The sequence below is a fragment of the Boleophthalmus pectinirostris genome, unplaced genomic scaffold (assembly GCF_026225935.1).
Source record: "Boleophthalmus pectinirostris isolate CB_2022bp ecotype Guang Dong unplaced genomic scaffold, ASM2622593v1 HiC_scaffold_12, whole genome shotgun sequence".
Lineage (NCBI taxonomy): Eukaryota > Metazoa > Chordata > Actinopteri > Gobiiformes > Gobiidae > Boleophthalmus > Boleophthalmus pectinirostris.
This window is the reverse complement of record NW_026571018.1, coordinates 28,313,138-28,325,047: the sequence shown is the minus strand read 5'-3', so window position 1 is coordinate 28,325,047 and position 11,910 is coordinate 28,313,138. Positions and strand designations below refer to the sequence as shown.

At 39.7% G+C, this 11,910-nt stretch overlaps 1 protein-coding gene across 3 annotated transcripts; it reads left to right on the top strand.

Annotated features, from left to right (window-relative positions):
• Nucleotides 1–191: 191 nt before the first annotated feature.
• Nucleotides 192–11,602, top strand: tcerg1b (transcription elongation regulator 1b (CA150)). 3 transcript variants are annotated; one of them, XR_008631560.1, is made up of 20 exons: nucleotides 192–281; nucleotides 1,329–1,560; nucleotides 1,691–1,849; nucleotides 2,220–2,505; nucleotides 2,888–3,142; nucleotides 4,753–4,953; nucleotides 5,209–5,315; nucleotides 6,013–6,256; nucleotides 6,900–6,978; nucleotides 7,047–7,182; nucleotides 7,262–7,351; nucleotides 7,443–7,561; nucleotides 7,832–7,982; nucleotides 8,057–8,221; nucleotides 8,622–8,804; nucleotides 9,397–9,576; nucleotides 9,787–9,870; nucleotides 10,062–10,147; nucleotides 10,351–10,451; nucleotides 10,864–10,903. XR_008631560.1 is itself a non-coding variant. In XM_020920063.2 (19 exons), the coding sequence occupies exons 1-19, from the start codon at nucleotides 235–237 to the stop codon at nucleotides 11,063–11,065; spliced, it is 3,021 nt and encodes a 1,006-aa protein (XP_020775722.2). In that variant the 5' UTR covers nucleotides 192–234; the 3' UTR covers nucleotides 11,066–11,602. The 3 variants fall into 3 exon arrangements, 1 of the variants encoding a protein (XP_020775722.2); XR_008631561.1 differs by lacking the exon at nucleotides 10,864–10,903 and having other exon boundaries at nucleotides 9,999–10,147; nucleotides 10,351–10,410; XM_020920063.2 differs by lacking the exon at nucleotides 10,062–10,147 and having other exon boundaries at nucleotides 10,864–11,602.
• Nucleotides 11,603–11,910: the final 308 nt, after the last annotated feature.

The window sequence follows — 11,910 nt, the reverse complement described above, 5'->3', positions numbered from 1 at the left end:
TAAATAAATAAAATTTTAAAACAAACTAAATAAAATCTACACATCAAGAGCAGCGTGCTGCATTCGTGGACTGAACAAAGGCATCATGGTAAGTGGACGGAAGAACTCAGAGGATGCTCAATATTGTCCAATCATAAAGTGTTTCTATCTGATTGACATGACTTCTCAACCAATAGAAATACTGTAAACAGTTCAGAGGCGTTTCCAGGAAGAGATTCTTTACATGTTGCTGTAATGGCGGACCAGGCAGAGAGCGACAGTATTGGGTTCAACGACAACAGGTCAGAATAAAGTTTTTAATGCCTCAAATGTATTGGTACGTAGTGCATTATCTAGCAAAAAAAAATCATTCCTTATATCATTTGGATAAGAGATCTTCTTGTTTTCACTGGAAGACAAATGACGCTTTAACTTGGGGTCGAGCCATGCTAGCTAGTTAGCTCAGTAGCTCCTCTAGTGTTATCCAATTGCTCGTCTCAGCATTTCACTCGTGGCACTTGGTAAACATCTGCGACACTCTGGCAAATGTCTCTTCGTTTTCGTATGGTGACCAAATCTTTCTCTAAAGGGCTTTTCTACTTGCACATCGCTCAACGCTGCAAAACCTCTCTAGCACATCGCTGCTATAAGTTCATTTGTAGTCATAACGTGGTTTACAACGCCGTCTGTCACGCTTTTGCTTTGCGGCACCTTTGCATTGTATTTGCATTTTCATATCTCGTAAGACACTCGTTTCTGTCCCGATTACCCCAAAAAACAGTCGAAGCTTTATTTGCAGCGGGTTTATTTTAGGACAGTCTGTGGCAGACAGACAACACCCCGTCACCGCGACGTGACGAGGACGTACGATTTGAGGCTGTTTTATATTTATATTAACGGTATAATCGGTTTTCTACTGGTATATGTGATTTGTTCATATGTAGTTTAGGATGCAACTGTTGAAATATGTAATAATTATACAGCTTCATTGGATTGTAGGGAAGTGATAACTTCCAGATTAATCTCTGCTATCGCAAAAGCCACATATGTAACCCGCCACAATAACAAACCAGCAGGCAATTTTGGAAGACATTTTTAGAGCAACTAGTGGTATATACTGATTACCCTGGAAGTTTATTTTTAATGAGCTGTTTTTGCTGCCTTTTATAAGTAGTTTGTGTATTGACAATATATTTGATCCAACTCTAAAACAACAAATGCAACATTATGTTTTTCTATATATGTGTACTTCCTGTATTGCTCATTGCAAAGGTATTTGCAACGAACATGTAATATCATAATAGATTTAGTTCATTCATTGCTGACAATGTTTTTTGGTTCCCCATCAGGATGGCGCAGCAGGCGTCCCGGTTCCGCAGCCCCACTCCTCCTGCTGCTGCCCCTGCTCAGACTCCTGTGTTACGTGGTCCTCCTCCACTTCTGAGACCTCCGCCTCCATTTGGAATGATGAGAGGACCCCCACCACGAGCTCCTTTTACCAGACCTCCCTTTGATCCAAACATGCCCCCCATCCCTCCTCCAGGGGGCTTGCCTCCACCTATAACACCTCCACACATACAGGTCAGTGCATGCCCAAATGGGCATGTTTCACTTTTTATGTTTTCACTATGTAATTATCTGTTGTAGTGGAGTTTATTTTAGTATACCATATTTAGTATTTGTTCTGAAATCAGTTGTTTGTTTCTCATAGCAACAGAGACCTCCATTTCTTCCTCCTCCCATGGGGAATATGCCACCTCCTCCTGGAATGGTTTTTCCTCCTGGGATGCCCCCTGGACCTTCTGCTGGGACTCCAGCACTTAACCCAAATGAGGAGATTTGGGTGGAGAACAAAACGCCAGAGGGAAAGGTATAATAAACTTAATACTTAATATACTTAAACTTAACCTATGTAGCATTAAGTTTATATATTTTTGCCAGGCCATATGGCCTCTGCCTCCAAACAGACAAATAGACATACTAGTATGTATCATTAATTGTACAAAGAGTTGCATGTATGATGTACTGTTAGTGCTGCAGTCTTGAGTTTGTTATTATCTTAGTCAGTTTTAGCTTCTTGCATGAAAATGAGATTAGTTGTTAGTTTACAATTGTATTATAGTTTTTGGGGAACTCTGACATTTTGAGAGATTGATACCATTTCAAAATAGTGACCACATGACCTTTTGAGCACTGTCTATCCATTTCCACAACTCTTTCTATATCTGTGTATTTTACAGGCTTATTTCTACAATGCCAGGACCAGAGAGTCATCCTGGACCAAACCTGAGGGTGTTAAGATTATTCAACAGTCTGAACTGAACCCCCTCCTTGCGGGTGGGGCGGGTGCAGTGGGAGGAGGTGCAGCAGCGACCCCAGGGCCCAGCACGACTTCAAACGGTGCAAATGGTGCCACAGTAAGCACCTCCAGCCCCACCCCCGTCCAGACTTCCATCCCCTCCAACACACTCACCTCCAGCCCTGACTCTACAACCACCACCTCTTCCCCATCAGTGGCCATCGCAGGTGAGTGCAATCAATTAACAATGTATTAATAGATTTGCAACTCTTCTGTATGTTCTGTGTAAGTAAAATGATTACCTACACAAAAATCAATATAAAATGATGGTTCACTGACAAAATAATTACTAAGTTATTTGGAGGGAGTAACTGGGTTTAGATTGTGTTTATACCAACTTTAGAGACTGCAGTATTGTGTATTTTATATGCTATGCAAATAAAAATAAAAGCTGCTATTGGTATCACAAGCTCCAGAAGTAGTAAATGATGCAATAATCATAATACAGTAGTATGCAAGTATATGCTGTAATGGTGTTGCTGTGACCATCTATATTTTTTAGACCAAACCATTCAGATTTGTTGCCTTCTGTGTTTCTGTCCCCTGCAGCGCCTGTTGTGACTGAAATGCCGCCTGTTGCTACAGTCACCTCCACTGTTGCCTTGTCTCCGGTCACTGTGGTCACAGTCTCCACAGTGCCGTCGCCTGTCACCGCGGTGCAGACTGTGCCTCTGCTGCCTACAGCCCTGCCTCACAGCGTGGCCCAGCCAACTGCTGCCATCTCAGCCGCCATTCCCGCCTTCCCTCCGGTTATGGTACCGCCCTTCAGAGTGCCCCTGCCCAGCATGCACATCCCTCTGCCAGGTACACATGACCCATTGAGACCCATTGATTATAATAAGAGAATATGACAATACAGTTGCAATACAATACAGAGTGTGTTTATCTGAAGAAATCAAGGATTGGATCATTTACTTAATTTATTTGTCGAGAATAGTGATGTTGTGTTGTGCTTATTCATGGGTTTTAGCTTGTTCGTTGGTGTCAGATTCCTGTTTATAGTTGCTATTTTGAAAACTTTTCACCATTCAAAAGATACAATATTTTGCTTTAAATTGTTAATTGCTATGGCTGTTACGCTGATTTCTCTTCACTCTGAAACCCATGGATAAGTTAGTTTAATTGTGCATAATTCTTTAACCTTATTATTTGGCAGCCACAAGCCAATGTGTATTTACAAGGAGATAAGAGGAGTAGAAAGCACTGCTTGGGTAAACATGTTAATCAGATGATTGCTCCTGGTGGTCCCAGAGGAGAAAGAACACAAACATAATGGGGCGTTATTTGGACAAACTAAATTAGGTCTCTGTGAGTTACTCTGTGATTTGCCTGTGCTGGCTGTGTGTCTGTCTGAGTGGAGCCATCAGGAGCTGTGTCTTCTGCCGTGTGCTGCTCTGTTTACTGGATGCTTGCTTGTCCGTTGTTCTTGCAGGTGTAGCAATGATGCAGATAGTAGGTGCTCCATGTGTTAAGGCTGGCCCCAGCGCCAACGGTAAACCAGCCGGCCGCCTCCAGCTGTAGATGGCATGGTAGTGAATGGTGTTGTCATAGTAACAGTGTATTTGAGTCTGAGTCGTGGCATGTGGTGAATGCTCTCAACATGATCATCAGTGTTCAGTGGTTCAGTGCCTCCATCAAAGTTTCTTGTTGCTTACTTAATATTGAATAGTCACTTTTTATCTTTTTGTTTTTAGGTCAGTTATGATAACATTAACTATAAGTAATGATTTAGTATAGTCAAAGTTGATAGTAAATATTTCATCGTAGTCTATAACGTATGACTATCACAAATTTATACTCAAAATGGTAATTTTGTTAGGGAATTGCGATATATGATTTAAATGAAGTTTTGGGCTGCAAACTAGGATTGCAAATAGAAGATATCTCTTAATGAGAGTTGTATGTTGTTAATTGTCTTTGCTGTGGCATGGTTGTCATTGCTTCATCTATGTCTGGTTTTCAACACACACCCAAGGCAGAGTGTTTGAAATATAAAAAAATGTATCGGTGGAGGTTCAACATCTCACAAAAGAAACTGTTCTAAAATATTCTTTGAGTGGGATATTTACCATTTGCGTTGAGTACTTGCGTTGGTAGATGGTAAATGTATGAACTATAAAGCAGATGAATACGTGACACAAAAGAGCAACAAAATTAAATACAGCCAATAAGAATTTTAGAATTTTCAAGTTTAGTTTATTTACCATTTGCAGTATAAAAAACACATTGGGAAGAAAAGGTGCAAGAAGCCAAGCATTTATTCAAATTGAGAGCAGACATGAAAAACAAGGATATCACAGCCTAAAAAAAATGCACTCAATTATTGACTACATTTGTTAGTAATCCAGTTTCTCTGTCTCTCTCTGCCCTCTCTCTCTGTTTGCTCCCCTCTCTCTCTCTTTGCTCCTCCTCAGGCATGCTCCCTGGTATGGCTCCTCCGCTGGTGCCCATGATGCATCCTCAGCTGGCTCTTTCTGCAGCCCCTGCCTCCCTCACAGGGGCCCTGCAACTCCCTGAGTGGACAGAATACAAAACTGCGGACGGAAAAACCTATTACTACAACAACAGGACACTGGAGTCGACCTGGGAGAAACCTCAGGCTGTTTTGGAAAAGGGTATGTTCAGATCTGCTATTTACGTGAGATTATATTTTACTTTTTACTCTCATGGTGCAAAATAAGTAGCTTGTAGTTGATTTCTTCCAGTAAGGACACAAATTCCTTTGTTTAGTTGAAATGAAAGTAATTTTTGTACAATTCATTGTTTTTTTTTTAAATCTTTTTAAATATTTACTTTTCTTGTTATTCAAAACACTGTGGAGGTATATCTTATTGCAATAAACATATGTGCATTTTTTTGTTGTTTTGAAGAAAAAGAGGCTGAAAAACTGGCGATGCGTTTGGCCCAGGAGGAGGCAGAGGCGATGGAGATGGAGGACGAGGAGCAGAGGATGGAAAATGCCCTGATGATGAAAGAGGTACCAATTCTGAACCATTATACATTGTTATCTGAAGAGCTACATGTCACCCTGACCTAGTCACACAGTCAACGTAGAAAGAATCACTGTAATGTCTCACCATCTTTTATTTTTAATTTTTTTTATTCTATTTAATGAGACAGGGACAGCGCACAATTTTTACATTAACCTACGCAGGAGAGATGCACTGTACCAGGTTGTAGCACCAGTGCTAATTTCCACCTGTAGTCCCTGGGCAGGTTCATTGATTGATTGTATTTAACTGACCTTGGCTATCAACTGTTCTTTCTGGAGACCTGTGTAGTATGTTTTGGGTTTGGTTTCATGGTTTAAAGTAGACATTCATCAAAAAGCCTAAATGGAAAATTGAGTTTTGATTAACTTATCCAGCTAAGCTTTGGTACTTTTTATGAATAATATGAACCCTCAAACTATTTACATTTCTTTCAGATATATTCTCTCAGTTACTGTAATAATGAATGTGGTGTGTGCTTGAGTGGTTGTTAGTGGCCAGAGGGCTGATGGCACAGACTGTCAGTTTTCCCAGGGCAGCTGTAGCTACTATATTATTAACAAAATTGTAAAGTGACTGAGTATCTGTAGAGGCACTATATAAGGCTAGTTTAGTTTTCTTTTTTAATAGTTTGTAATTGTGAGTTAATTTGTATATTGAGAATAAAATATACTTTTATTTTAGGCTAAAGAAGAGGAGATGACTGAGGAGGAAAAGGCAGCTCAGAAAGCAAGACCCGTGGCCACTAACCCGATCCCAGGAACACCGTGGTGTGTGGTGTGGACCGGAGATGACCGGGTTTTCTTCTATAATCCCACAACGCGCCTCTCCATGTGGGACCGTCCGGAGGAGCTGATTGGACGTGCTGATGTGGACAAGCACATTCAAGAGCCACCGCACAAGAAGGGTCAGGAGGACAGCAAAAAAAGTATGGAGACTGTACTTCCATCATTTACTATAAGCTGTGTTCATGATTTGGAAATGGGAAAATCTCAGAAGGAGAGCCCGTGTAGATTGAAAGGCAAGGCTCATTTTACATTCAAAAGAAAATCCACACAAACTCACTATTTTAGTCTTGTGCCTTGAAGGTCTTGTATCTTGAAAGTCTAAGAAAGTTAATCCTAGACATTTTTGTTGCCAAAATTAACTGTAATTTAGCTTTTTTATGTAATGTCAAAATCTTTAGAGATCTTTGGCCTTGTGATGACACCTGCTTTTCCCCATTCACATGGATACATATTAAATGTCATACTGACAAACATTCCACTCAAAGACATAACCTCTCCATTGAGACAGTCAAGTGGCAGACCTTTTATCAGAAAAAGTGCATAGTGCACCTTTTAAAAACTAGTATTGTTCAAAAATACAGGTGGAATTTGTCATCAGCAATTTTGGATGTTATAACTCCATGGTAGTCCTAACAGAGCAGTAACATTTGTACTCATTTTTTTTTTTAAGTCAGTGGAACTTGCAATCATAGAGATTCTAACCATACAACAACAAAACTAGAGCAGGTTAATTTGTAACCGTTATACTCTTTTGCCTCTAACTATTGATTTGAACTTGCAAAGGTATCAATAAAGACGACATGGATATTGGTGTTGCTACTGATGATCTGGATGAAGAGCCGACCAAAGCCAAAAAGAGAAAGTAAGTCTTTTATGAGACACTGTAATGCCTACTATTGTTGTAACATTTTGTGGTTAATTTGCCAACAGGAAGGAGGACTCCAAGGAAGCGGACTCCGAAAAGGATGCCGCGATGGAGGCAGAGTTGAAAGCTGCCAGAGAGAGAGCGGTAGTGCCCCTAGAGGCCCGGATGACACAGTTCAAAGACATGCTGCTTGAGAGAGGCGTATGGATTTACCTTACTTTAATACACCAATAAAATGTGGATTTAATAAGACACCTAACTTAATTCACATCTTGTGTAGGTGTCAGCTTTTTCCACCTGGGACAAAGAGCTCCATAAAATAGTTTTTGATCCTCGTTATCTTCTGCTGAACCCTAAAGAAAGGAAACAGGTTTGAATGTTTCTTTTCAACTATGCGTGAGAACAATTGTGCAAAATCTCAATGAATAGTAGTATGGATGATCGAACTGTTGGATTTGTAGGTTTTCGACTCGTATGTGAAGACAAGAGCCGAGGAGGAGAGAAAGGAGAAGAAAAACAAACTAATGCAAGCAAAGGATGAATTTAGGAAGATGATGGAGGAGTCAAAGCTCACCGCAAGGTACCAGCTAACATTTACAACTAAACTTGAAATTAATGACTGTAACATGTGCTGCTGGTTTAAATATATGCCACCATAACTGAACTTGGTAAGCCAATATTCAGTAATATATTAGGACATGTGGTGATATATACTAGTTTTAGCTGTATGTTTACTTTATTTTACAGGCACAGATTCGTACATTTACAAAAATTTACATTTATAAAAAAAAAAAAACTTGTCTGTATTGTAAGAAGTCGGGTACATCGAATTATTTAACTTTTTTTGCAGGACAACATTTAGTGAATTTGCCCTGAAGCACAGCCGGGACTCAAGGTTCAAGGCCATTGAAAAGATGAAGGACAGAGAGGCCATCTTTGTTGAGTTTATGACCGCAATGAGGAAAAAGGAGAAGGAGGACTCTAAAAACAGGGGAGAAAAGGTATTTAAATTGCCTAGTTTTTTTTTTATTATTTATTGTGACTTTTCTCATTTCATAAAAAAAAAATCTTTTAGGTCAAGCAAGACTTTTTTGATCTTTTGAGTGAGCACCACATTGAGGGAAATCAAAGGTGGAGTAAAGTGAAGGATAAAATGGAGACAGACCCTCGATATAAGGCTGTGGAAAGTTCAGCCCTGAGAGAGGAACTGTTCAAACAATATGTGGAGAAACAAGCCAAGGTACACGCTCTTACCTTTTGCCTTTTGATGATTTATTTGGATCTTTACCCTTGTGAACGAATCACTGTTATATTGAAAATCCAGCCTTAAAAAAAACAAACAGCTAAATAATCTAATACAAAATTTCTAACCTAGGAAGAAGATATTTACTCATATCACATTAAGCATTTTTTTTCTCTATGAAACAACAAAAGAGGGGATTTGTAGGCATTATTAGACTGGACAGTAAGCAGTTTGAAATGGAAGAGAAGTGTGCGAAGACACATAAGTATTTGCTATTGTACAGGTTAAGACTTTTGTGTGTCTAATGAATGGACAAATTTCTGTGCTGTTAGTTTTGTTTTGACCTCAAGATTCGAAAACTGCAAAAGTGACCAGAAGTTTCCTTTGTCTTGTGTAGAATGTGGATATCGATAAGGAGCGGGAGATGGAGCGGCAAGCGCGGATCGAGGCCAGTCTGAGAGAGCGTGAGAGAGAAGTCCAAAAGGCCCGATCTGAGCAGACCAAAGAGATCGACCGGGAACGGGAACAGCACAAAAAGGAGGAGGCCATCCAGAACTTCAAAGCCCTCATGTCCGATATGGTGAGTCTCCTCCCTGTTGCTCCAATAAAACTAAATCAGAATATATGCCGATATCAGCAAGTTAACTATAAGGCCTTAATGTAAACTCAGTTTAATTAACATTTTAATGTCACAAACTGCACCTTTTACTGTGCCTTAATGTATACTGATTACTGAGGCTTTCTCTTATGGATCAGATGGTCCACTTGATATTATGAATGACAGATATATTTTATTACCAATTTAGGCCTTATCATTTAATGTTTCTCAGTACTCCTCATAGGGTCAACTTAGTTGTGGGTTGTAGAGAGATGTGTGTGTGTGTATAAGGTATAACAAGAGACCACATATTGTGGTCTAAAGCAAGAAAAATTGTGTGATGAAGGCTTTTTGCCAAAATGTTATTTAAAAATTTGAAAAAAGCTTTTGGACATCGGCCATTTGAGTGTGCTATAAATTTTTTCACTTTTATAACACGTGATGTTACCTGATAATTATGCTAAACAAACATTTTAGCAAGATTGCATTATACAGCTTTCCTTTAATTATTTATTCTTGACAAAAATACTATCATAGATTCTGCAGACTGGGCTCATTATCTGTTTTGATTCAGGTGCGTTCATCAGATGCGACGTGGTCTGACACTCGGCGTAATCTGAGGAAGGACCACCGCTGGGAGTCTGCATCACTGCTGGAGCGAGAAGAGAAAGAGAAACTGTTCAATGAGCATGTGGAAGCTCTGGCCAAAAAGAAGAAGACTCAGTTCAGGCAGCTCCTGGACGAGACCAACATGGTGAGGGCATGTCACTGTAGAATTGGTGTCTTGAATTTAATTATGTGATAATTACAAATGTACAGCGAATATCCAAACCAGTCCAGCAAATATATTTGTTTACAGTTAATGTAACTGGTTACTTTAATGAAATCTATAGGCGCTTTTTTTGACTCTGCCATTCCAGGAATAGCACTGTATTTATCTTTTGTGTTTGTTGTTCATTTCAAGATAACGCTGACAACCACGTGGAAGGAGGTGAAGAAGGTGATCAAGGAAGACCCTCGCTGCATTAAGTTCTCCTCGAGTGACAGAGTAAGACTTCAATTTAAACTTGTAAAATGTGCTTTGTTACAAATTGAACAAGTGGCAACCGTATGAATGCATATAACCAAAGTTGTTTTGACTTGAATGAGGGCTGTTAACCTGTTGTAATTGCACAGAAAGTAAAGGAGAACTGCAGTAAATTGATGACAAAAGAAAAATCAAGCCTCTTCCTCTGTTAGGTTGGCAAACCAACACAGAAAGCATTAGAGACCAAACCTAGCGTCTCGGGGCTACGAGTCTGTTTGTGCTCTGTGACCTGACGCAGGTTAGTCAGAACGATGTTATGTTTTCACTACAGTCACCAACAACCGCCCTAAACCGGGGTCATTTACCTGTGTTAAAATAAAGTTCAACAGATATAAGTATAAGCCAGTGTATGCTATGGTCCTCTGTTCTGGCATATTCTTTTAAAATCACTTATGTTTTTGTTGTTTTTTTCTTTGGCTCATGTTTGTTTCTTTTTTCTAGAAAAGGCAGCGAGAATTTGAGGAGTACATCAAAGACAAGTACATAACAGCCAAAGCTGACTTCAGGACGCTTTTAAAGGAGACAAAATTCATCACTTACAGGTGTGTCCATGTCTACTACACAGAGTACCCATATGCTTCTGATGGCATCTATTCATCACTGTGAATATTTTGTTAACTGGCAAATGTCTATTTGTCAGTAGGCCAGGTGACCTGATCTGTATTGTACAGGTTGATGTGATTTCCACTATATATTTTCAATGACCAGTATTAAAAAAAGAAAAGGCTACTATTACTATGAGCCTTTATGAATTAAATAATCTATTGATACTGTGAATATTTGTTATAACACAACATAAATTTTATATTTTATGATTTAGCTGGCTTGATCTAGGCAATGCAAGTATAATTAGTTTTATAGGTTTCATACCACTATATGCCAGCCCCTAGATAAAAGGTCCTTTGTGATCAGGCAGAAGCTTACTTATATTAATGAATAATCATCATCTTGTAGGTCGAGAAAGTTGATCCAGGAGTCTGAGCAGCACCTGAAGGACGTGGAGAAGATCCTTCAGAATGACAAGCGCTATGACGTGCTGCAGTGTGTCCCAGACGAGCGCCGAAAACTCATCATGTTTTATATCGAGGACCTGGACAGACGTGGGCCACCTCCTCCTCCCACTGCCTCCGAACCCACCAGGCGTCCTACAAAGTGAACACCAGACTGTAGCAGCTTCATGACCAATGTCCCTCCCCCTCTACAGAATTCCCCGTTTTTGGCCAGAGCATGACCTGACCTTTTTTCTCCCTGGCCTTCACAGTGTTATCAAAATTGAGGGTTGTTTTGCTTAGGGATACACCATAGAGATTAACAATGTCTATGTTGCGTCAAGTGTAGTCCTGATTTATCCCCCAGAACAGCATGGGGCAGTGGTGACCTAAAAATTTACAATGACCCTTCCCTCCTTAGACATGAGAGGGACACGAGAAGATAAAAGCTGCAATTTGGCGGCGACCTAAGTGTAAAATAGCAGATGTAAATGGATGACAGGATTGCATTTTGTATGTGAGATTTTGAGTGTTACGTTAAATGGATGCGGGTGTGAGTGCGAGGCGTCTTAATGCCTTACATCTCCACTGGGCCCGTTCTTGTTTCAGACGCTCAGTGCGAATGTTATTAGTTTATTCTCAGTGGTTCTCTCTGATGTTGCAGCTGTTGAACGAAATAAAGGCAACTTCCACTGTTTTTTTCATTGGAGACTCTTGTGTCATTTACTCTATTATGGTAATTCTTTTGGTGGTATACTTTGTATATTAGATAGAAAATAATTGTCTTGATGTAATAATTATCCATTACCCATGCTTGCATGGATCATTAATAGTTATTATACCCTAATTTATGTTTTGTTGTTTTGGTTTAGTGGGTGAACAGTTCCTTCAGAAGGCTACTGGAATTCCAGATCAGGGTAGAGCATTTAAAGTGGTGGAAACAGTGTATATAAATCATTCACTGTAAATATTGATAAAAGCAAACCAAAAGCTAGACTCTACATTTTTAGTT

What these genes read in the sequence shown, in the direction of transcription:
- tcerg1b (XM_020920063.2), top strand. Translation starts at nt 235, where the DNA reads ATGGCGGACCAGGCAGAGAGCGACAGTATTGGGTTCAACGACAACAG. An exon ending in GAGTCAAAGCTCACCGCAAG is followed by an intron (nt 7,562 to 7,831) that starts GTACCAGCTAAC and finishes CTTTTTTTGCAG; the next exon opens with GACAACATTTAGTGAATTTG. An exon ending in AAGCCCTCATGTCCGATATG is followed by an intron (nt 8,805 to 9,396) that starts GTGAGTCTCCTC and finishes GTTTTGATTCAG; the next exon opens with GTGCGTTCATCAGATGCGAC.